Source organism: Aptenodytes forsteri, unplaced genomic scaffold, assembly GCF_000699145.1.
Source record: "Aptenodytes forsteri isolate BGI_AS27 unplaced genomic scaffold, ASM69914v1 Scaffold492, whole genome shotgun sequence".
Taxonomy (NCBI): domain Eukaryota; kingdom Metazoa; phylum Chordata; class Aves; order Sphenisciformes; family Spheniscidae; genus Aptenodytes; species Aptenodytes forsteri.
The window spans coordinates 296,832-322,246 of record NW_008794172.1 but is presented as its reverse complement, the minus strand read 5'-3'; the positions used below and the strand labels follow the sequence as shown (position 1 = coordinate 322,246).

The 25,415-nt window shown below is 41.2% G+C and overlaps 2 protein-coding genes across 3 annotated transcripts; both read left to right on the top strand.

The window, feature by feature from the left end:
- Positions 1-5,553: 5,553 nt before the first annotated feature.
- Positions 5,554-9,425, top strand: LOC103901618 (keratin, type I cytoskeletal 13). Its single transcript, XM_019472975.1, has 8 exons — positions 5,554-6,048; positions 6,866-6,948; positions 7,101-7,257; positions 7,453-7,614; positions 7,979-8,104; positions 8,200-8,426; positions 8,991-9,082; positions 9,406-9,425. Exons 1-8 carry the CDS (start codon positions 5,554-5,556, stop codon positions 9,423-9,425), a joined length of 1,362 nt encoding a protein of 453 aa, XP_019328520.1.
- A 9,744-nt stretch (positions 9,426-19,169) lies between these two features.
- Positions 19,170-25,415, top strand: LOC103901601 (keratin, type I cytoskeletal 19). Of its 2 annotated transcripts, none has more exons than XM_009282512.1 (8): positions 19,170-19,619; positions 22,169-22,251; positions 22,597-22,753; positions 23,013-23,174; positions 23,327-23,452; positions 23,578-23,798; positions 24,614-24,642; positions 25,180-25,415. In XM_009282512.1, exons 1-8 carry the CDS (start codon positions 19,170-19,172, stop codon positions 25,200-25,202), a joined length of 1,251 nt encoding a protein of 416 aa, XP_009280787.1. In that variant the 3' UTR covers positions 25,203-25,415. The 2 variants fall into 2 exon arrangements, with proteins under 2 accessions (XP_009280787.1, XP_009280794.1); XM_009282519.1 differs by having other exon boundaries at positions 24,614-24,649; positions 25,178-25,415.

The following is a 25,415-nucleotide window of genomic DNA, read 5'->3' as shown; positions in this document are numbered from 1 at the left end:
AGCAATAGCAGTGATGGCATCCTCCAACTAAGAGGCATTGAACATGGACAATGAGAGACTGAACGAAGACTTCTGCAGCACAGCTGATGCAACTCAAACAATTTGGAAGGAGTGTCTGCTCACCTGCCTCCTCACCCCTTCTTCCATTCTGCAATGCTTGCCTTCCTCAACTTGTCTTTGTCAACTAGTTCTTTGTTTAAGGGCTTAAATTCTGCTGATAACACTGCCTCTAATAAAACTTTACTTCTGCAATGCAAATAAAAACAATGTGTCTGAGAAATTTAATTTAACAAACTTTGAATGGGTATTTATCAAGTTAACCAATCAAAAACTGGTTGTCCTATCATACTTTGTAACATATTCTCAAAACAATCTATTGTGCCCTAAGAAAATGGACACCATGCCGAGATAATATCACTGAGTAAATGGAAATGTCACTAATTCTGAGCATGGCTGTATGAAGGCTGTATGAAATGTGACATCTTCCAAGCTCTGCCTATGGGAACTGTCAGTCAGGTAAGACTGTCAGAACTCTCTACTCAAAAGCAAGAGGTATAAGGTTGAAAACAGAAATCCATTCTTGACATAATTTTTCTCCTTCCTGTGAAATTACAAATCATTAACATTTTGTTTTCTAGTGGCCACTAACGGATTGCTTTCTGGCCCCTTGCCTTGCTGCTTTTTACTAAAGACACTCTGAATGATGTGAGTGAAAGGAGAAAGAAAATACCAATGATGGGTAACTCTCTGAAGATTATTTAATTAACTGTTAATGTACTAAACTGTGCTCAATGCCACTACTACGACTCATCTGAGTCCATTAATCTTTGGCTTTACTCAGCTCATCATAGCTAGAGTTCCTGTGGAAGGTGTGACTCAGTATAGGCTGTCCCAGTACATATGGGTTTCCTGACATCAAGTATTTCTACACCATTGACTATGCAGAGAATTACGTATTGCTAACTGCTGTTAGGAAATACAGCCAACAAGGCAATGTGCCTGTTCCCTTCGGTGTCATGCACCAAAAACATTCCTATGTTTTATGATAGAAATTTCAATTTAAATACCAATAATACCAAGAACCCAATTTTTGTCAGTACACTCAGTGGGCTGACGCTATGCCTTAAGAGGAATGAGAGACACATTTCATCCACCGAACGTATTTTCTATACTTTATTTTTCTGCTTAAGAAGATAAAATATGCAATAAAATTGGAGATGAGAGGGCAATACTAAATTAGAACAGCTATTTTATACATACCTTGCTTTCTGAAGATGACAGTGAAGCCCCTTTTCAATCTATAACTGTGTGCATCAGATGCACAAAATCAGCCAGGTTTCATTCAATTATAAGTGCCTGTTGATCCCTTCTCCACCTACCGAATCTGGTCTCTAGTATTTGCTGTTTCATCTAAGACTGAGCGTATTGTTCTGTTAGGGTAATGAAATGAAAGGTTTTCTCATCATAAACAACTTACAGGAGTATTATTTAGGTTAGGTCTTCTTTCAGTAATCACGTGGCTTGGCTCTGCCATCACAATACCATAATTGCAGTCTGCAGTAAGTATCCACAAAGAAGAGATATTTTCTATTCATGTTGAAAAACTGGGTTTCCAAACTGACTTTTTTCAGTCCAGCATCAGGAATTTGTATGAACAAAAGCCCTTCTCCAAAGGAAAAAAAGCTCATTTCAGGTTTTAACGGTATAGAAAGCGATGTAAAGCAAATGCAAACATGACTTTCATCTCCAAAGGCTGCCGGAATTCATTCACGTCTCAGCTGTACTTAACATAACCAAAACAGCTTCAGAAGACATCTTTTTTGAGGCAGGACTATGGAAACTTGAACTACAGTTAGTGTATATAAATAAGTGCTGAAACGTTATTTTGCTTCCTTCTAATCTTCCAGAAGCACAGAGAAGTGTCATGATCAAAAATACAGTCTTCCACATCCAGAGAACTCAAGGGAACACCAGAGCTGCAGTATGTCTTTCCCCATTTCTGAACTAATTTGTAAGAGTGTAAGGTCTTTGTGAAATAGGCAGCACTATGAAGAGTCTTAAGTTAAATCTGCAAAACCAAAGCTATGCAAAATCTTCAGACTGAAAGGAGTGGACGCACTGCAAAACTGCCAGTCACTGCAGCAGGATTAGATCACTGGTGGAGTCCTCCTGCTGCTGACAGTACACCACCTCTTGCATATCACCACTGATTCATGAGGCGCTTACCTCCATCTAAGTATGGGGCAAGGGCTGTACTGGGGAAAACACATGGAACATGCCATAGGCATGCCAAAAAGCACAGCATGCCTCGCTGCCTCCATCTAAGGCTGGCAGATGCTCCAGAAACCTTGTAATATGTTCAGTCAGGTATCTTGATATCACTGTCTGCTCCTGGCACTCACTTCACTTCATCCATGGTTCTTAGAAAAAGCAATACAGTTGCTTACTGTTCTGAAAAGATCTACAGGAAAGGGAAAAAAAGGGCTTTGTCAGGGAGGAATTTAGAATTCGATTAGTTAGCATCATTGATAATTACAGCATATTCTAGCAGGCAGAGAGAAAGAGAACAGGAAAGGATTGCTATACTGGGAGAGCTTAATTTCTCTTGGGAATTGATTTTAAACTTTTCCTTTTTCAGTGGTAGGAAGGACTACTGAACTAACAGTTTAGATGATAGATTGTAGAATTAAAATAGCTCACATTTAATAGGGTTTTCTGTAGGTCTACACATGTGCAAGGTATAAAGGTCCATCCCAGGGAGTCACATAAGAGAAAAATAAGAACAGAATCTGGGGCTATGGAAATCATTCATCTCTGAAGAAATGCCCAGGTAAGTGATGCTGAAGGGTGATGGGCGACGGATGAGGAATGCACAGATGGAGCTCCTGATGAAACTCATGGGAGTAGCACTCTTCTTACCAAGACCACAGTTGACTCATTTGTTGTAGAACAATTAATTACCTGTAATTGTTTCTGAGGTTGTCCTCTCCCTCTTGTGTGACTAAAGACATATATCCAGTAATGACATCATAGCTTCTGTGAAAACCACTGACTACTTTTGGTTCTTTTGCCAATTCAGAGTATCTGTTTGTGGCTCTGCATCCAATTTCACCAGTGAGTAAAGAGCACTTGGAAAGGCTTCATAACATCGTTACTTCAGACAAACATCTCTGATTTACAGGGGTTCATGGGGTGCATTATGAGCAAAAAGCCTTCCAGGGGAAGAGACGATTTCAAAGCTCTAACAGCCTCTTCAAATGGCTGAGCAGCCTCTATACCCTCTACAACAGAAAATGTCTGACCTTCTTCTGTCATCACAAGGGTTATGAATGTTAATGGCACCTTAAAAGACCTGGCTCTTTTGGTTTGTGAAATAAACCAGTGTGTCCAAATTGACTCACAACAGCCATCTCAGGCCAAAGAGGTCCATAGGATGGTGGACCAAAACTGCACAGGAGACGTGGAAATACCCATGAGTTACAGAATAGAAAGTCTGAAGTTTAAGTCTTTGTGATACAGTTACAGCAGTAAGCATAGTCAGATCAGCTATTCAAAAAAAAGAAGAGAGGGACAGAGAGACAGGGAAAAGGCATCTGTTGATGGTATGAAATTACAGCATTGGGAAATGTTTGGAATTGTTGGGTCAGATGTAACGACGCAACAATGCTGAGAAGGAGATATAAAATCAACACCTCTGGCATTAATGCCTATCAGCAATAAACATATCATAGGGAAGAATAAAGGTGCATTTCAACAATCTAATGAGGAAAATATGACTAAGGAATCACACCCTGTGAGAAAATAATTTTTATTTTTTAATAATGATGACTCAGTTTCAATAACATATGCAAAGCAACTGGTTCTGACGTGCAGATAATTAGAGAGCTACCAATAAAAGAACAATCATAATTATGAAGATCAAAGTATTACATTATCTTCAGCATATCTATGAAAATGTGTGTAGGGGTATCAAGAAAGAGGGTAAATGGCTTTCCATGATTCTTCAGTCAGCCATAACATGCATTAGTGACTTTTATTGGTCTCATAATCGTCGTGGCTAAGAGTGAAAATGTTGCTCCAGCCACAACTGCAAGCTGTGTATAAGTAAGATCGTAAATGAAGAAACCAACAACAAAATGAACTAGTGATTTTTAACTTCCAAATAGAGATGAATTCCCAGCAAAGTTTAACTCTCACATAAAGAGGCCCCTTGTTGTTCAGACTTAAAATTTATGTTTTCCAAAAGTTATTTAAAGGCAAAATTTCATTTCCAAAGAAGGGATCATCACATCCTGTTCTCTTACAGAAATGCTGCAATTGTGCAGCAGCGTTAGAGACCTCTGCAGTGTTAGAGAGACAAAACATAGAAGGCAAGGGGGATCTAAAGGGTCATCACAGCTGAGTCTCTACTGTACGAGGATAAAATCCCTACCATCAGTTGATTGATCAAGGTCAATCTCAAAACTCTTTCTCTTTTCCATCCAAAGCTCCCACAATGGAAGCACCTTCCAGACCCTTATGCCTCTCATAGATAAAAAGCTCCCCTTAGTATCCAGCCCAAATACACTCAAAACCAGATTATGCCCCTTCCTATGTGGACAACAGGATTGTCCTTTATTTTAAATAGCCTTGGTATCTCCTTCCTCAAGAGCAAGCTGATAATCATCTTAGCCTCCATTTTGCTAAGTTGAAAAGCTGAATCCTTTTGTTCTCCTCTCCCAAGACAGAGTCAGTGATGCCTTATAGATTCTACACATCTATTTCAGTTTAAAATAATCTTCGAGTGACTGGAAATTTGCACAAAGTTTTAAAAACCCACAACTTTAAAATTACATCATTGCATGTCCATCGATCTGTGCAAGACATAGGATTATTTCCTGGAAGTGATACTACCAGAGTCTGGTGAAAACAGAAATATCATTGCTTCTTTAAAGCTTATTCTATTGAGATTTACCACAAAGCATTCTGAAAGACAGTACCCACAATGAGCTTTCTTTGTAGGGAAGGAACTAAATTCTTAGAGATTCTGTTTCCAAAAGTGTCAGTTACTGACAGTTCTGCAGGCAAAATGAAACAAGACTCACACACAGGGTGCCTGAGTTCATATTTCTCCATCTCTGAAATTAAAAGAGTAACTAGGTGGTGCTTTCACCACCTGTTTTCAGGACAAAAAATGACTACAAAGAACAAAGAGGAACTATTAAAATGAGTCTCACTCACTAAGTTGCCAGCAACATTCTATCTGAAACAAAATCTAACACACAGCCACCCACCTGAAATTATAGTGCATGCTTTGTGTGAATCAGCATGCAAAGACAATACCTATGGGGAGGGCTGTCCCAAGCCCCAAAAGAAATTCCCCTTAGCACATCACTTTTGGTATGAGCACTAAGGCTGGCAAACTTCATGGGAAGCTGGACTGCCTTACAGGTGACACCCACCCAACAAGGTATAAATAGCCATCAGCGAGGACAGAAGGCTGCAGTTTGATTGTCTGTGTCAAGCTGTGCAGCGGGCTTTGCATTTGGGGCTGGATATCTGATTACTTCCACCATGAGCTGCAGCATCAAGAGAACATCCAGTACCTCTTACAGGAGCGGCGGAGGTGGAGGTGTCTGTGGTGGCGGTAGTGGCAGGAGTTCCTCCGTCTCCTGCAGGCAATATGCCTCCTCTGTGATAGGCGGTGGAAGCTATGGTGGGGGAGCATGCAGCATTGGCTACGGAGGGGGCATGAGCGCTGGCAGCCTTGGTGGTGGCTTTGGTGGTGGCCTGGGAGGAGGCTTTGGTGGCGGCCTGGGAGGAGGCTTTGGTGGCGGTTTTGCAGGAGGCTTTGGTGCTGGGGGGGACATCCTTCTGAGCGGCAATGAGAAGGTCACCATGCAGAACCTCAATGACCGCCTGGCTGCTTACCTGGACAAAGTGCGAAGGCTGGAGGAAGAAAATGCTCAGCTTGAGCACCACATCCGGGAGTGGTACAGGAAACAAGCTCCCAGTGTTTCAAAGGACTACACCTCCTACTACCAGACCATCGAACAACTCCAAAATCAGGTAGGAGAGCCCCGACTAACGTGGCTCCATCTCCCGCACGATATGCTCACTTGTAAGGACCTCCTCCTTCCCTCTGGCACTGGCTCTAAAGGGCTGGGAGGGAGCTACTGGGTGGCCTTGCTGGTGGTACCGCAGGCAGAAACCTGCTGAGCTGCGCCTCCCATCTCTTGGGTAAGCAGACCCCCACACCACCCCACAAGCGAAAGGGATGTGCTCTGGGGCACAGCCCGAGGCATCAAGGAGTGCTCCACCAGGCCCAAACACGCTGGCGCACGTAACTGAAATCCCACATTGTACAGGTGGCTCCAAACCAGGCATGTGTGGTTTCCAGTCTTTCCCTCTGCTCCCACCCAGTTCAGCTGGATGGAGTGCAAAGCCAAAGCACCTGGACTGCAAGATCTGGACTGCCTTTGCCTCTGCACACCCCTACATATACCAGATGGAAGGACCAAGGCCTTGCCTTACAATCAGCTTTTTTTATAATGAGACGAATTACAGCACCAGGGACAAAGGCTACACTTCCTTACACACCCAGAGCGCACAAACCCAGAGGTGTTGGTGATCTCCCAGCATCAGTGTTCTTCCATTCTTTCCTCCATCAAAATACTCTTTCACCAGAATGTTTGGGGAAGTCAAAATCTTGCACACACCACTTCCTGTGGCATGGCATTTCAACAACTTTCTGTGGCCCCTGCATTACTGCAGGAAACAATTCCAAGACCCACAACACCACCCTACCAAAGCTTTGGGTCTTCTTTCCTCTTGTCCTGGATGTCTAGAACACAGAAAGACTCCTCTCCAACTTCCCCTTTTGCAGATCATTTCTGCCACTGTGGACAATAACAGACTGCTTCTGGACATCGATAACAGCAAGATGACTGCTGATGACTTCCGAATGAAGTGAGTACCTCTCTGTGAACCTTGCACCATTCATGTCATCAATTTTACAAGATTCATGAGTGCAGGTGATGATACCCTGTCCCAAGTGGTATGACCAAGCCTACGCATTGTAATGAAACGAATGTGTAATGCTTCTCTTCTCTGTGGTACAGGTATGAGAATGAGGTGGTCATCCGTCAGACTGTGGAGGCTGATATTAATGGCTTGAGAAATCTCCTGGATGATCTCACTCGTACTCGGTCTTCACTGGAATCCGAGCTAGAGTCCTTGAAGGATGAGCTGATTGCTCTTAAGAGAAACCATGAGGAGGTACGGTCCAATGATAAATAGCATGGCCAAGACATAGTCCTTTGATTCTTCAGGGTTCCCAAAGTTACATATCAAGTAAATTCCGCCTTATGTCCTGTGATTGTCATTCCTTTGTACCTTGATACTGCTTTGCCCACTCTCCCCAGCAGAAGAAATGACCTGTGCTCCTTGTTTTCCTCTTTGGACTCTCTGCAGGAAATGAGACAGCTGCAGTCTCAAACTGGTGGCGACGTGAGCGTGGAGGTCAATGCTGCCCCTGGCGAAGACTTGACAAAGACACTGAACGACCTGAGAAACGAATATGAGCAGATCATCGAGAAGAACCGCAGAGAGGTTGAGCAGTGGTATGAAGTCAAGGTACGGAGCAATGCACAAAGTGGAGTCTCCTTCTGCGGGAAAACCCAGACACCCTGGTACTGGGCGTGCAATGCCTTTGGCTAAAAGAGGGAGGCTGCTCACCTGCACCTCACTTGCACAGCTGGGGAATGGGAAGGGAAGAGCTGCTGGGGAAAGACTGCGGTGGCAGAGGGGGAGCAGGCCAGGTCTGATGTGCAAAGGTGGGTGGAACGTCAGGATCTATGGAGCAATGACTAGGCTGTCCTCGATGAGGACAGGATGAAAGGGAGAGGCCTCCCTGGCTATCTTAGCTCTCAGTCAGCAAATCTGCTCCCTGAGGGGCTTTTCTCACTCAGAAAGCGTGTTTGGGGTTTGACTCCTGCAGATTGAAGAAGTCAACCGCCAGGTCACTTCCAGCAGCCAGGACATCCAGACAAGCAGCCACCAGCTCACTGAACTGAGACGCGAAATGCAGAACCTGGAGATCGAACTGCAGGCGCAGCTCAGCACGGTACGTAGGGCAGGATCGCTGAGGGCTCTTCCCTCCTCGGAATGGGCAGGGAGGGGTAGAGCTCGGGGCCTAAACTCCTGCATTTCCACTTCCAGAAAAACTCTCTGGAAAACTCCTTGGCAGAAACCGAATCTCGCTATGGCTGCCTGCTGCAACAAATCCAAGGGCAGATTAACTCCGTAGAGGAGGAGCTGGCCAGCATCCGCTGTGAGATGGAGAGTCAGAACCAGGAGTACAAAATGCTCCTGGGCATCAAGACTCGCCTGGAACAGGAGATTGCTCAGTACCGGGCACTGCTGCAGGAGGGACAGCAAGACATTGTGTACGTATTCTGTTTGCAAATAAGGGCATAAACTCCATCACAGTCTTTTTTCTATTGGGACTCACAGAAGACAGAGTAGAATGTTTTAGCAGTCTGTAGTTGAAATCTAAATACAACAGATTTTTTCACAGCATGTGCATTGAATTTTATATATAATAAACTTAATAAGCACATCAAACACAAAGGGAAACACAGAGCATATAGTTGCTGACATATTTTCAGTTAAGCAGTTCTTCTTGGCCTGTTTGTGCAGGGTGAATTCCATGAGAGGAATCACCATGCAAAACCAAACGGTAATAATATACTGCCTTCTGTCAACAGATGAGCAAGCACAGCTGGACTGTGAGAGTAGAAGAATTATACTTCCACAGTCTTTTGTTATTTCTGCTTCTACAACTTTCTAGGAAAATATAGCTAAAGGGAATGAGATAAAAAAATATAAAGAAATATTTGCAAGGTCCAGGAAAAGCTGAGCAGTTACATGCACTGCACATTATGTCACAGTATGTCTCTTTATGAATGTATTTATCATTCCTTTCATTAAAAACTCCTTTCCTTGCACAGAACATCTCAAGGAGCTCTCCAAGGAGGGGTAATATCCTCCCACTCTTATTCTTCTAACTCCTACTCTCATGGTCAATCTGGTGACAAGACAGGTAAGAAACATCTTCCAAAGAGTATCCTAATTTATCCTGTCCCCATGGCTTTCATATTTTGTGTTTCATCTCTTTTCCTGTTAATATTATCCCCTGTGTTATGGCTTCCACATTTGCAATTGCAACAGAGATTAAACCATTCACAATCAAATCTCTTAATTTCAAGGTGTCTTAGCTTCAGTTACAGAAACAGGCTAAGCTCCTTTCCCACGCTCTCGCTAACACAGATGGACATTTAAATAATGGATACATCTGAAATGTCAGTGCTGCAAGAGACTCTTGATTTCCCCATCAGAGTAATAGTTTCTTCTTTCATTCCACAGGGCAGTCAAGAGTGTGTTAAGATACCACCGATGCGTTGGTCTTCCCTGACCTACCTACTGCCATCTGAGCAGCCCAGCCTACAACGCGCTAATACACACAGCACATGCAGTGTGTACCTACCCAACGCACAGATTGCTCTACATATTTTATTCATGAAGTCGAGATGAAAAATTCCTAGGACTCTCCTAAAATTATCTACTTCTTCCTTTTTATATTGTTCTTCATCTGCAATCACTGTATCTACATACACTTATCTGCGGTGCAATTGGTGATCTACTTTCTGCTGATAACAATGCCTCTAATAAAACTTTACTTTTCTGCAATGCAAAAAAACCTGTGTGTCCAACAATCTATTTGGTATATTAATATTGTATTTAAATTTAGGTGGAACAAATGAGATACAACTTCACAGAGAAATTAAGGTTGGGTGTATTATGTAACATGGCTCCAAAGAAAATTGTGTATCCTAACTTAATCAGACTATGTCTGGATAAAATATTGGAGATGAACAAATACCCTCACATTAAACTCAAGAGTGACACCTATAGGGAAGAAAAAAGGATGGGTGAAACCCTTTTTCATAGCGTACATTGCAAGGGATGTGCAAGTAGTTGATTTGCCAGTTCAGCAGCTGAACTGAAACAATCAGGATTAATTAAACCCAAAATTTCATGAAAATTTTGGCAGATCAAAACCATTTACCTTTGGGTCACTGAATGAGACAACAATGATATTCAGGCAGCCCTCTCTCCCAACTTTTAGATTAGGGCTCTATCTAATCTTGTTCAATAAAAGCAAAGGATTAGATCAGGAAATGAGTGATGAGTATGCAAAGAAGTTCTCCTTATAACACAAAGTTCAATGGATAGGATTATTCCTCCTGACATGTTGGAAGATCTGGGCTCAGGTGTTTTATCTGATGTTTCAAAACAAAAGAAGTGTGTACTCTTATTTCATAAGACAGTATTCCTAGCTCCATGGTTGTACAGCGTTCTGGATGGATGGGTGGAGGATGGAGGGGTGGCAGCACGGTTCAATCTTTCTTACTAAAACTGCTCCACTTCATGTAACACACTTACGTTAGAGGAAGAAAAATTGGTGTCATACCTCATTCATTTAAAACTTACAAATCTGTATTTCAGTCTTTGATTTGCAATGGGCTGAGAAAGTAGCTGAACAGGGTCTACCGCATATCAGGTGAGTGATTCAACTGCTGCCCTGTAACAAATAAGGGTGGGTCTCACAAGCCTTCATTGTTCTCTGAACAGCACACATATCACTAACATTTTTTATTTTGTCAAATAGCTTTTCACTTGCACTTTGGTTTGCAAACAGATTCAGGACAGGTAAAATATCACCTTTTTGGATAACAATGTATTATTTTAAAAGGCACCAAACTGTCTAGATGTTACAATCCAAAGCCGAATCCTCAGCACAGCAGAAGAGAGAGATGAGTCAGAGAAACTATTTCCCTAGAAAACAAAGGAGATTTGTAAAGTCAAAGCAAAAATACCTCTCCCTTGAGTCACAACAGGACTCTCATGCTCCTGTACAAGCTAACAGAGACTCATGTTCTGCCTTATGCTCCATTTTACTTCTCATATCAACCAGAGCTGACTACCTCAAAAAAAAGGTCTAAACCTCAGCATTAGCCAGCTATAATGGATTTTGGGATGAAATACCTTATTTGACCACAGTTTAAATAGAAAGAATGTTTCTGATCCCAGAAAGGAGCCAATTGTTTTCTGGGCTGTCTGTCAGGAACATTCTCACGTCTCCCGTTTCTCTTCTGCGGTCTCAAGTCTTAAGTGGGCAAGGGGAGAAACCTCGGTGCCGGGTGTGCTGCCCTCAGTCTCTGCAGGGCATTTTAACAGTAATGAACTGAGGCTGCGTCCACCGCTGAGCCGAGCACACCCGCCTCTGCCTTTCCTTTGACTTTGCTGGATGGAGTTATTAGGCAGGACTTACCCAAGCATAATTTGTCCATCGTAATATCAAAGCCCATCAAAACAAGATGGGGTGAGCTGAAATCAGTCTACATTTGCAGTGTCAACACAAGGGAATACCGTACTCTGCTCTTTTGTGGTGCAGTATAGTTCTGTTCCTTTGGCTAACCACACAGCAGAAATATGTCCTACAGTTCGGCACAAGGGATAGGCTTTTTTTGAAGCTGACAATGCAGCATGTCAGTCCATACAGCGTGTCGGTTTGCACAGCATCCTCTAGTGGCAAATTCAGAAAATATACAATAGGGTTTGTGACAGAAGCTGTTCAATACAGTCTCAAAATTAAATTCAAGGCTCAGACCTGGGAAACGGTTAGGCCAAGGAAAGAACAGCTTAAATAATAATAAAATAAATACAGTTTTCACAGGGGTAATGTTGTGATACCAGATTGGGTAATAAACCAAATTAACAGATAAAGAGTAAAAACGTTGGAAATTAATTCTTTACAAAGGACAAGGAAGAGAAAGAGAGGAAGTATCTGTTTCACATAATTCTGCCTAAAGGTTTTTAGGTAATTCCACATGAAATCAGCAAATTCAGATTAAGTCAAAACCTCCTGGATTGTTCTTGCATGTGTTTAATCAGCATTGAAGTTGTTTCATCTCTGTTTTCAACTCATTTAGTAGCAACAGTGGCTGCCACAGACAGACAGGGAGCCTGGTATTACCAAGTGAAGAGGAGAAGAATTTTATTAAGAATGAGGTTCAATGAAATGGTGCTGTGTTTAAAAAACAGGCCTGTAGGGGGGACTGTGGAGATGCTCACATTTTGTACTGTTATTTCCAAAGGCAACCAAAGGTATTGTGCATTATAATCTTCGGGTGTGTTTGAGTTTCTTAATTCTGGAAATTAATCATCTCCACCTGCATAATATAACATTTTCAGGAGGTTAGATGAAGATAAGAGGGGGAAATAGCTGGATAGAGAAGAATCCAAAACAAGAACCAGAAATTAGTGGACTGAATTCTCTGAGGGGCTTCATGCTGCAGGACTGCCATGTTCCTGCAGGATCTAGATCCACAACAAACGTTTTCATTTGCAAAGGCAGCTGTCAAGTATGGACAGGTACAACAGCCCCTTGCTTCTAAATCTTGCAGCTTTGTGCACACTCTTTCCAAAGTCTCTTGCACTCTTGGCTACAAGGAAATGGTATCACTGAGACAGCGCCTGCTGCCTGCAGCCTGGCCGGGCCCTTTCACTTCAGACAGCCTTTTGCAAGGTAGACTTCCCTCTTGGCCCCCACCACTGTCTCAAGTAATGAAAAAGGAAAATCTGTGATTCACTGTGCCTCTGATAAAAAATCAGATGAAAGGAAGCTACTTTTGTGATATTTCTCACATTTACCAGCCTACCATAATCCTGAAAAGTAATAGCAGTCAAGTTAAGCAAGAACAAAAATTCCTGCAGGAAAATCCTTTCTTTCTGTATTCCAAGTAACATATTTCTATTAAGTTTCATGTAATACATAACATTTTGGAGTGGCAATCCCAATAAACTTCTGAATTTCTTTAAGTATTTTGACACTATGACAGACATTAAGGGCAAATGCTCTCTCACGGTTGATACAGTGAACATGCAATTTCAGGTGCACTGGAGCTGACTTTCATAACTTATTTAGTACTGCCTAAAGAGAAGTTCATGCACACTGCAATTACTCCTAATAACCCACTATTTATGAACTCACGCTCAGAGATGCATTGCAAAGACTGGCTGCAGGGAACACCTTTCCACTGGCATGCACTCCTGTGCTTAAACAGCCCTGGCAGCAGGAGTGTGACTGTGGATCAAAGGCACTTACAGCCTTATTAATCAACATTTTCTTACAACATTTCTAATCTTAGTTCAGTTCTTTCCCACAACCTGATGTCAGACTGTCAAAAATTACGGCAGTACCAAAAAGCTCATAGTGATTACACACGCAAACATTTTAAACTAATGCTGACAACTTCTTTGTGTTGAAAATGCTATTAGAAATCATGTCACCAGAATCTTACAGTTTTTATTAGTTATTAAAGCTGAACCCATTAGAAAAGAGTGAAAAGGCCCTCAGCAAGTATTTCAGTCAGCTTGATTTGGTGGTGGTGGTCTGCCCAAAATATCTAGACAGTTGGTGCAGACCTCAGTGTTTAATGAAAAGAAGATTTAAAGCTGAATACAAGTGTCAGAGGCTGGTGGAAAACCATGGTTCTCAGTTAATAGTTAGTAGCCAGTTACAGCCAGTTAGTAGTCAGTTACAGTTAATAGCCAGGACTGTCCAGGAAGGTAACCTACCTGGTACACACAAATACTGTGAAATTTGCCTATAAACTACTTCTTTTTGAAAATGCAGCAAACTTAGAGTAATTAGAAATACCCTTTTCCTTCCCTAAAGGTATGCAGTCATTCTGGGCAGACAAAACTAAGGCTGCAGAACGTGTTTCCCTGTGAGCTGATAGTTGCTATGAGAACAAGCTGTTTTAAAAATGCTTCCCTGGCAGTAGCTCTTCAAACTAGTGGCTACAGGACTTGCTCTCATAGAGCAAACAGAGTTTGATTTTCTCACTGAGCCTAACAGAGATCTGGGGACTCTGAGAATTTATCTCAAGCAAAAACCAGTATGAAACCACCTGTAGGATCAGGAAAGCCCAAATCCAGTTGACAGGATCCATCAGCAGGGTACAAAGAGAGCTCCTTGTTTTCTAATTTGATGAAGAACATGTGTTTAATGCTTGCACAGTAAAATCTCTACCCTTATTGGAAGCTGTGGCTTGTCACTATGATCAGAATATATTCTTATAAAATTAGCAAGAGAAATAAAAATGTATAAGTATATAAATACAAATATATAAACATATGCATATAAATATAAATATATGAGCACATAAACATAAACAGTACAAATACAAATATGCTCTCCAAATGTTTTACAGACATGAACAGAATAAAATAGCTCGTCTCTCTCTGTGCTATGAAACCCATCTACTTTGTGTTTCTACCAAGTCTGTGATTTTTTTTTGGGGGGTAGGAATTTTCCATGTGGCCTATGGGAAAATGCCCTCTGAATAGCTCTAGGCCTCCTCCTTCAGCATGAATCATTGCAGAACTGCAGCTGACACGGCAAGCATTCAACATGTACTTGGTTCCTCTGAAGCCTGGGACAGGTTTACTCTATTAGGTTTTGGCAGTGCTTACTGCTGCTGCCTGCAGAAACCTGACTTTTGGAACACATCCTCCCGTCAGTTAGACACTTGACTCTTAATAATAGTTTCCAGTGCCATCATACCTTGCTGAGATTTACCCACCAGATAACAGGCTAAAGGAAGTGTAAAAATATATCCAGTGACTTGTCTTTCACTCATTAGGGCTTGGTGTCCCAACTGATCCTTTCTTCCCACACAATTTTTAATCATACTATAAGAAAATCTACTTTATTTTCCTCTCTCAGGTACTTTGCTCCCTGATGTGCATTATCATTATCGTTCTGGATTGATAGAGAAGTCAAGAGTTTAAAGCTATTTATGTTTCTAGGGAAACAGATACAATAATGAGGTATTTCCAAAAGTACACACCACAACCAGTTTCAAGTATTTGCCAAGTATTTACATTGCTCCCAGTTACTGAAATGTTTGAGTTCTTCATGATCTTTTATGTATTTTCCTCATACTAGCTTATTCAAATGTTATATAAATTAGAAACATTGAGAAATTAAATTATATGTCCTGATATCACTAAAGCAGCCTGTAGCTAAACAGGGATCCCTATCTTTAAAGTTCAGCTCAAATCACTGAATCATCGTTTCTTTTCCGCCATGAAAGAACTAGACCCCTGAATAAAAATGAGTTGTCCCGCGTCTTACTCTTGTAATTTCTTTTAAAATTGAACCCTTATGTGACCTTATTTCTCATGTCTTTCAATGCAGAAATCGGGGCACCCACATGCATTTCTCTTCACCAAATCACGTTCCCTCTACTTTGCAAAAACAATAATTTTGAGAAAGTTATCAGTGTTGCTCTCTGCTCTTATCTACCCTCTTTTTAAACTGTTAGCATCTGTGTATGCATGTGCTAGGACCTGCCTTTTCAGCACATAAATATTCTTGTCTTTGAATCTGTTGGCACATTCAGTGAATATGTGGCAATGCAAGGTTTGTGAGGATTAAAAAAAAATGATTAATGATGGGATATAAAAGCAAGAAAGCTAAAAATTGTATCTTAGGCAGACATTCAACACAGTCATTTCAGTACCAGCTGCAGATCAGTTCTTGTTAGCATTGGTTCTTCCCACAAGGAAGTTTAAAGAAAAAATAGAAATTTTTGTGTTTGAATTAAAGAGATTCAAATGTTTCATGCCTATGATCTTCAATAGGAGAGAAAATCATACAAAGTTGTGATTTTAGGAGGGCATATGACATGATCAGTAGGGTGGGGTGGCCAAAGTTTTGATGAGCAAGAGAAAAGATGAAGACCAAAAATATGCACACACAAGAGTCGAGAAGCACATTTTCACTGATGGAAGCAGAGGTAGAAAGGAAGAATTATCAGAAGGGACAAACACTTAAAGATTTAAAAGGTGAATTCAGAATAATAACCTGACTTTCCTCATTTGTCCATAGAAGCATCTGTGGAATTGCAGGCACCAATAATATAGGTTAAAATGTTTACAGAGTTCATTTAATTGTAATTGCATTAGCAATCCCTGGAAACAAATTTAGCAGGATGTGAGAAGAGTGAAGTATATGCCAGTGCCACTCAGGGCAATAAAAAATGGTTTACAGGACAATTAATACAAATACCCTGAAACAATATGAACAATTTTATAAAGCAGTAGTGACTAGTAAAGCAGAGTAGACAAAGGCAAAGCAGAACCAGCTCTCAGCCAGGAGCTTGGGCGTGGACTGTTTCCACCAGTCTACTGGATGACTTCACTTTAATAAATGTGTCTCCCTTACCCTCAGATAAGTTGCAGATAAAGGAAATTCCTTTTGTTGACCATTCCTTATACTTCCTTTAGGGAAAAGCTGACCCTACAATAAATTAAGTTTATTGTAGTGGGAGAAAAAAAGACCTATGCAGAATGATAAAAGCACCTTCTTTCTTGAGCAAATACTTTGCCATACTAAAGGCTTTTCCAAGCATTTAAGTACATGTTACCACCTTAAGCGAGTCCCAACAAAAACAAACACACGCAGCCATTGAGGTAAAAGAGAGATGTAAAGTTAAAAGAAAACCAAAACCTTTCTGGAAACTTAGAATGCAGTTTTAGTAAAAATGCTGCCCGAGGGACTGATTTGCTACTAGAAGCTTATGATATATTTGGTGGTATAAATAAGATTAAATAGTTACTCCATTTGAAAGTATCTCCCAAGCTTTTCCTCTCCTGACATTTTCAGATGTACTTCCAAACTGCCATGAAGAATTGCAATTCATTCTTTGGGGAAATTTTTCCCTGTATGCTGAAGCAAACCTAACCTGCTTGCAGTACATTACCAATATTCTCACAGTATAATGTATGATGACTGCTGCTTTTACTCAAGGGGTTTCAGAGGGAACGTAGAGGCCTTCCAGACTCCAATTTTCATTAATTGGATCATAAAATATTATGCAGCATCATAAATGTGCATTTTCTTTTGCTAAACTCCAAAATACACTGCTTTGAGGACCTGACATGCGAGTCTAGGGAATGATGAAGGAGTACCTAGAGGGAAGGATGTTCCTCTCTCATTGCAGCAGGAGACAAATCAGAATACACTGGTATTTGTTCTCCTTTAAGCTTCTTGCATTTCTGTTCAGTGAAGAAAAGCACATGGACTTAGTTCTTTATGCTCTACCTATGGACTTCAATATTTAACAATAAAATAACTGTTCTTCTGTAGCTTTCTTTTTGTCTGCAGGCAGACAGTAACTTTCTCATACTACTATTTCACCTATCCACAGGACTTGGAACAGTTACCTGTTGGGCAGGTTTTTCCTACCCAGGGCTGAACAGGACATTCAGATCTACAGAAGGAATGACCAGCGTGTCTGTGGCAGACAGAAGTGTCCTCCATATCTCTTAGGAACGGCTGTACAGTTTTACTGTGCAAGTTAAAGACCTGTGTGAATGCAGTAGTCTCTACAGAAAGAAAAGAACTCCACTGTGATGCCCCTAGGCTATGGCATCACAGTCAGGTAATGTATGGTACATATATTGCATATATCAAGTGATATATTCTGTACCTGAGTCACTGCAGAATTCCTCTTTATGATACAGCCTCATAATTAGATACAGAACCAATGGGGCTGTTGATACAGGTGCCTTGGCCAGCTTCCAGTTTGTATATTTGTTCTTTTACCCTCCCTATATTTGCCCTGCAGTTTGACATTTCTCTTTGTACAAAGTGAGTACAGCACTAATGCGTGGTCTAAAATACCTGATGCATTTTTTTATTGGTATAGAAAGACCAGACAGGCCCTCACACAGAGTACGCATTTCATTTGGCTTATCTTTAATTCTTTATTTTGGTATTAAATGGATTTCTCATTGAAACATCACCGCATGCATCTTGTGCTCCAAAGGTTCTGTTTAGTGGAAGCACTTGTTGGTGGCAGAATTTCTGCCGAGGCCTGGTTGCTCCCTGAAAGCTGCAAATGGCAGTAGGCCAGCTTACTCTCTCTTTCTTTAAAGCAGTTCTCCTGGAGAGTCCCAGAGGTTTGGAGGGAGTGAGGGGTGGCAAGTGAAAGAAAGAGAATGGAAGAAAAGATGTAAATATCCACCTGCATGTTAGGCATGCTCATGGAGGAGCTTGCAGTAACAAAAGCAACATTGCTTTTGAAAATGCATCTTGGATAACAGAGGACTTAAACATTTTAAGTGTTGAACTTAAACATGAATCTCAGACCAGAAGACTAAGTGATTATGTTTCTTCCGTTTACTTCTCTCTTTCAGTAGCAATGAAAGGACTAAATGCATAATCAGGCACTTGTTTCTGTTGTTGCTCACTCCGCAGGGACTCAGGGAAGTTTAATGCTTATCTCTGCTACAAATACAGCTACGGTTCCTTGAAAAGGATTCTTGTTTCTGTAGAAAACCAGACTCTTTCAGACAAGACATTCTCTGTCAGACCCTCTCTTCTACTGTCAGCCCAAAAGGAACTGAGAGCAAAGAAAGAAACAGTGAAAATGTTACTTCTGAAAGAATAATTTTTCTCAAGGGAAATAAGGAGAACAGAGGGGTGGGAACCTGTTTTGTCAAGGTCCACACATATTGTTCACCATTTGGCCTCCTTTCAAGCTCTGTTATCAGTCTACCAATTACTAACTTAATCACTCTGTATTAAAACTCTTTCCTGCGATTACATGAAGAAAGTTGTCGTGTGACTTCGCTATGGACGCAGCGTTGGCTGCAGCAGGGCTGTGCGCTCCCAGTCCTTTTGTTTCCATGCAGGTAAACTATAACTAGATTTATGAATGCTCCCCTCAGCAGGGTGACGCCTCCTCTGAATCCCACCTTTTGCTTCACGAGGCAACGGTCAGGGGGAGGGAATCGGCTCCTGTGCATGAAGGTATTTGGGAAAGAAACACAGCCCACTTCATAGCAACTGACCAATAAGAGGAATTGCCGTGTTGGCAGAAGGCTTAAGGCTGATAAATTTCACGGGTCTCAGATAACACATCCTGGAGACAACTCCCATTGTCATAGACATAAAAGAGGGGGGGTGGGGGAAAGGAGCACACACTCCTGCCTCAGGATCACAAACCGTGTGAGCTGCAGCTTGGGTTAGGTCCTTGGTATTTCTTACCATGGCCAGTTACAGCTTCAGGCAAATTACCTCTTCTGTGGCAGGGGGACCTCCTGGCTCCTCGGTCCGTTTTGGTGGAGGTTGCTTTAGGGCTCCAAGCATCCATGGGGGATCTGGTGGCAGGGGTGTGTCAGTGTCTTCTGCTAGATTTGTCTCTTCTGGCCTAGGAAGCGGCCTGGGTGGTGGATATGGAAGTAGTTTTAGCAGCAGCTTTAGTGGTGGTTATGGTGGTGGTTTGGGTAGCGGTGATGGCCTCCTCTCAGGAAATGAAAAGGCAACTATGCAAAGCCTGAACGAACGCCTCGCATCTTACCTGGACAAAGTGCGTGCGCTGGAAGAGGCAAACTCTGATCTTGAAACTAAAATCCAAGACTGGTACCAAAAACAAGGACCAGGCCCAGCTCGGGACTACAGTCCTTATTACAAGACTATCGAAGACCTTCGGGACAAGGTAGGTGTTAATATTTATTAAAAATCTTCTTAGATTTGTATTTAAGAAGGAAGCATAAAAACCCAAAGAGAAAAACTTCACTAGGAAAACACCCAGAAGGCATTGCAGTTTATGAAAAGGAGAGGAAGATGAAATGAATATGTAATGATTGGGCGGGGTGGATAGAGAAAATTATCAGTATGGAATTATCTACTTTTTAAAATGTTAGCTAAGAGAATGTACAAAACAGTCAGTCTGAGATGCCTTAGTACTTAATTCTCTCCCTCCCCCCTCCCATATATATTCTCTCTATATATAGATAATTACACACACACACATATATACATATATACACACACAGATGCTGGTCATATACACATATATGACCAGTTAATATATATATGACCATGTATATACTGATAAATATAAAAGTCAAAGAATGACAGCAACCTGCCATACAGCTTGAAAAACTTCAGAGGCACATACACACTGCTTTAACAGTAAAAATAAAAATTGGTTAAGTACAATTTTGTAAATGTGAAGATAGCAGCTCAACATTTCATCACCATACATTTATTTTTCTTTCACATTTCACTTACTTAAGCTTGGAATTGAAATAAGAGTGCTGAAACATTTGGCTTATGGAAGAAGGAAGTAGCAGACATGAAGTAATCAATCCCATATATAAATGCAGGATTTGCCCCAATAGCCCATGGGTACCTGATAACAGATTACTTTGAGATGATACACACCCTGGAAAACACAGGTAGTAGCAGATTAAGCTATGTAAATAAATGAAAGAAAACTTGAGGTTTAGTTTTCACAGTTCAGCTTGGAGTTCATGACTGCTCCCACACAGTTTACTTTCTCCTTGCTTCAACCCATTCACATTCTCTACTGATTTCAAAAACTGAGCTCCAGTAAAGGCAGAACTGGCAATTAGATTTTCTCCTTTTAGTACTTTTCCCTCCTGTCTTTACTCCCCTTAGTTAGGGGAAGACAAAATGTTGTTTCAGCTGTTTTTGTGGATGACCTTTTGAGTTTTAAAAGTGGCAGGCAAAAAAGACATGCTTTCTAGGTAAAAATTAACAGGGATTACTTCTAAATAAACAAAATTTCCTTCAGGGGCTTTCATGATGCATTAGAAGAATCAATAAACACTATCCTGGATATTCTAGGAAACAAAAATGTGTTCAAAGACTATACAAATGCAGTATGAACCCATATTGTTTACAAACACAAACATGTCATTTATTTTAAAATCATACAGAGCTTGTAATCACTTCCCACTGTTAAGAAAATGCATGAGAATAAATTCTGCCAAGAGGGGTCTGCAGACTTTGCATCTCTCCAGGAAATAGGCTTCTTGCCTCAGTCATAGAATCATAGAATCATAGAATCATAGAATCATAGAATCATAGAATCATAGAATCATAGAATCATAGAATCATAGAATCATAGAATCATAGAATCATAGAATCATAGAATCATAGAATCATAGAATCATAGAATCATAGAATCATAGAATCATAGAATCATAGAATCATAGAATCATAGAATCATAGAATCATAGAATCATAGAATCATAGAATCATAGAATCATAGAATCATAGAATCATAGAATCATAGAATCATAGAATCATAGAATCATAGAATCATAGAATCATAGAATCATAGAATCATAGAATCATAGAATCATAGAATCATAGAATCATAGAATCATAGAATCATAGAATCATAGAATCATAGAATCATAGAATCATAGAATCATAGAATCATAGAATCATAGAATCATAGAATCATAGAATAGTTTGGGTTGGAAGGGACCTCTAAAGCTCATCTAGTCCAAGCCCCCTGCCGTGGGCAGGGACATCTTCAACTAGATCAGGATGCTCAGAGCCCCGTCCAACCTCACCTTGAATGTTTCCAGGGATGGGGCATCCACCACCTCTCTGGGCAACCTGGGCCAGTGTTTCACCACCCTCAGCGTAAACAATTTCTTCCTTATATCTAGTCTAAATCTCCCCCCCTTTAGTTTAAAGCCGTTCCCCCTTGTCCTGTTGCAACAGGCCCTGCTGAAAAGTTTGCTGCCATCTTTTTTCTAAGCCCCCTTTAAGTACTGAAAGGCTGCAATAAGATCTCCCTGAAGCCGTCTCCCCTCCAGGCTGAACAACCCCAACTCTCCCAGCCTTTCTTCATAGAAGAGGTGTTCCATCCCCCTGGTGGAGTCCTAAAACATCACCTACCCCCTGGCTCACCGAAGTCCTCTCCCTCCAAGTCAGCACGTAGTTTTGTCTCACTGTGGGACTTCTAGCTAAAAGCCACTTCATATGCCAGACAAGAGTAAGAGGACCAATCCATAACTGATAATCATGGCAAAAGTACTGTGATAAATCTATGCTACATAATTGCTATAGATCATTGATACTTATCCAACTGAGACCAAGTAAAATACACTTATATTTGGTGTAGCTACAGATGAACTAGAATCTTAACTCTTTTATATTCAGATCAGGAAAGAAGATAACATAGTTGTTTCAGCCTCAGCAATGAATTCTCATTGTTTGTAGATCCTCGATGCCACTATCAACAACTCGAAGATTGTCTTGCAGATTGACAATGCCAGGCTGGCTGCTGACGACTTCAAAACCAAGTGAGTAATTTCTGAAAGGAAAAAGGTCTCTTGAGCAGGCAAAAATCCTTGTTGAGCCAAAGGGCAGTGGCTGTGAAAAAAAGAAAGGAATGCCTATAAAATCTCTGTATGAACACTAGTTTGATCCTGTCGTTGCAGTTCAGCCCTTTATGTATTTGCTGAAAGCACTACGTGCACCATGGAAAATTTTATATCTTGTAAAATATGTGAAGAAAAGTTTAATGCTGGACAGTGTTTGCTACATCATAAATCCTACAAACCCAGATAGATTTATAGCAAATAATGTGTTTCATGGTGGGCCGGCTTAATCAGCTAACCTGAATAGTTTTGTTTTGCCTTTTTAAGGTTTGAAACAGAGCAAGCTCTTCGCATGAGCGTGGAGGCCGACATCAGTGGCCTGCGCAGGGTCCTGGATGAGCTCACCCTGGCTAGAACAGACCTGGAGCTGCAGATTGAAAACTTAAAGGAGGAGCTGGCTTACCTAAAGAAAAATCATGAGGAGGTGAAAAAGCCCCAAGAAACATGTTTGAAAGTGACATTAGAAAAACAGTGTGTGGAAATGTGGAGTCCCTCAGGACTGTCCTGGGTTCTCCAACAGTGAAGAAAAGATTTCTGTGTAGACTGGAAAACTAAAGATATCCCCTGCAAGTATTTAAGGAGAGTCAGTCAGACCTTAGCCCTTGAAGAAAGAACGGAAGGTTCATAATGTTTTCAGTTTATGATTGTACTCTCTTTTGTCTTCCTCTGTCATGTCCACATAGGAAATGAGTGCCCTGGGAGGGCAAGTAGCTGGCCAAGTCAGTGTTGAACTGGACTCTGCTCCAGGCATTGACCTGTCCAAGATCCTGGCTGATATGAGAGACCAGTATGAACACATGGCTGAGAAGAACAGGAAGGATGCTGAGGCCTGGTTCCACAACAAGGTAGAAAAAACTCCATACTATACAAATACTAACCAAAAAAATCTGTGAAAGAAACAAAATAATTATTAAAACACACAGAAAACTGCTGTGAAAGCCTTATGACCTCTGCTTAGAGGCCCCATGTTTCTCACATAATGTTTTCCCTGTTTCAGACTGAAGAGCTGAACCGTGAAGTCGCTGTCAATACTGAACAACTGCAGAGCAGCAAGTCCGAAGTCACTGACCTGAGACGCACCCTCCAAGGACTGGAAATAGAACTTCAGTCCCAGCTCAACATGGTACGTTAAAATTTGCACTGCGTGAACCCCCACACTGAAATGGGTACATATTCCCCTCCCTACAAGGAGTCTTGCATCTGGCAGCAACCTTTTTGTGGTTTCCCCTCCAACCTCTCTGCTCTCAGAAAGCCGCGCTGGAAAGCACCCTGGCAGACACGGAAGGGCGTTACAGTGCCCAGCTGGCGCAGATCCAGGGCCTGATTGGCAGCATCGAGGCACAGCTGGCTGAGCTCCGAGCTGATATGGAGCGCCAGAACAGTGAATACAAGATCCTCATGGATATCAAGACTCGACTGGAGCAAGAGATCGCTACTTACCGTCAACTCCTGGAAGGCCAGGAGTCCCAGTAAGTAACTCTGCTCACTGCAGAAAACCTTTGTGCTTAGCCTCATAAAGTTTGACCATGCCATGGTGCTCATTTGCCACAGCCCCACAGTAAACACAACTTCAAACACTCCTGGGGTTCTAAAATATTTAACAAATTAATTTTTCTGGACCATGGTGGAGCTAGAAATGTTACCATTCCCATTTACATTAAGTGAATATCTCAAAGAGTTTCTAAACAAAAAGGCAAACTGACAAGCAGTACAAGAGATTAAATGCAACTAACAGTTAAAGTGGCAACTAATCATTAGCCGCTTGACATTCAGGAAACATAGTGCAGTGAGTAATGTTCTATAGACTATAAGGATTAACACCAAATTCCCACAAACTTCCTGTTACCAGTTAAATAGCTCTTGCCTCATAGGAATCAGTGTAGAAGAAAATATTCTGAAGAGAAGGCAGACAAGCTAGCTATTTTCAGACAGCCATTAAGTGGACCACCCACATGGGAGCACAGCTATCTGTCATTTCACATATAGCCTCAAGGAGGAAAATTTCTCATAGCCTGGAACAAAAAAATGAGGTAGGAGTTGAAAGGGTCTGATTTCCTCTATTTCTTCTTTTCCATAATTGTCTTTTCCCACGGCAGTGGCTTAAAAGTATATTTCCTACAACAATTCCCTCTCCTGAGCTGAGAGGGAGAGGAAGGAGATGACCATCTCTTCTCGGACTATATACAAAATGCACCTGATAAAGAATTTGCTTTCATACAGTCTTATCTCACACAGCACTTGATGTGTTGCCTCTCCTTTCAACTGTTATCTCTTTGTTCTACAGGATGTTTGGCTCCCTTTCTGGAATTGCCGGTAAGAATTCTTTCTCTTTCAGGAAACCTTTAGGAGTCAAAGAAGTTTTATTTTCTAAAAGGAAATATACATACATTATGGTAGTTGTGTCCATTCTAGAGACTGGGCTGCTGCACTGATTTGTGTCACAGAAGAAAAATCTAATAAGTAACAAATGATGACTCTGGATAGAATTTAACAAATTTCAGTCATGAAAAGATGTTAGACATCAGGAAAAAATCCCAGACTATGCTACAGTAAAGGCTAAGTGAAGCACAAAATGCGTAATCATTCCCCCAGATGAAAGGATACAAGAAATTTAAGCTTGGCCAGCTCAGGGGAATTGCATGAACATGCAAGCAAAACTTGCCTTGAGCTTTTAAAGGTCAGCTGTATTGTAAAAGTGATGTATGATTCAAATCAATGCTATGAAGAAGAAAACTTCTGAGAGAAGGGAATGAGAGATGAGACACAAACTAAGCTCAGCACCCATTGCAGAGTGGTCTCATGCGTGTTATGCTTAAGTAATTGCTGTTCTTTCTCTCCATATTATTGTAGACAAGCTGGCAGATGGAAAATAGTACTGAAAGTCCTCCAAGAGCCATCTTCAACATGCGAAAAAGCAGACCACACAGGAATTGAAACAGAGAGGAATCACTAAACTGCTGGAAATGGCTATCTTAAAGCACAGAAAATTCTTGGCCACACAAAGTTTACGTAGATTCATCCATTTAGTGGTGATTAATTTGCGAATTGGGTTAGTTTTTCGATTATTTCTAGTTCTTTCATGTACT

Coding starts and splice junctions, on each gene's coding strand:
- LOC103901618 (XM_019472975.1), top strand. CDS start 5,554: ATGAGCTGCAGCATCAAGAGAACATCCAGTACCTCTTACAGGAGCGGC. Junction 6,949..7,100: donor GCTGATGACTTCCGAATGAA/GTGAGTACCTCT, acceptor TCTGTGGTACAG/GTATGAGAATGAGGTGGTCA. Junction 7,258..7,452: donor TTAAGAGAAACCATGAGGAG/GTACGGTCCAAT, acceptor GACTCTCTGCAG/GAAATGAGACAGCTGCAGTC.
- LOC103901601 (XM_009282519.1), top strand. CDS start 19,170: ATGGCCAGTTACAGCTTCAGGCAAATTACCTCTTCTGTGGCAGGGGGA. Junction 19,620..22,168: donor TCGAAGACCTTCGGGACAAG/GTAGGTGTTAAT, acceptor CATTGTTTGTAG/ATCCTCGATGCCACTATCAA. Junction 22,252..22,596: donor GCTGACGACTTCAAAACCAA/GTGAGTAATTTC, acceptor TGCCTTTTTAAG/GTTTGAAACAGAGCAAGCTC.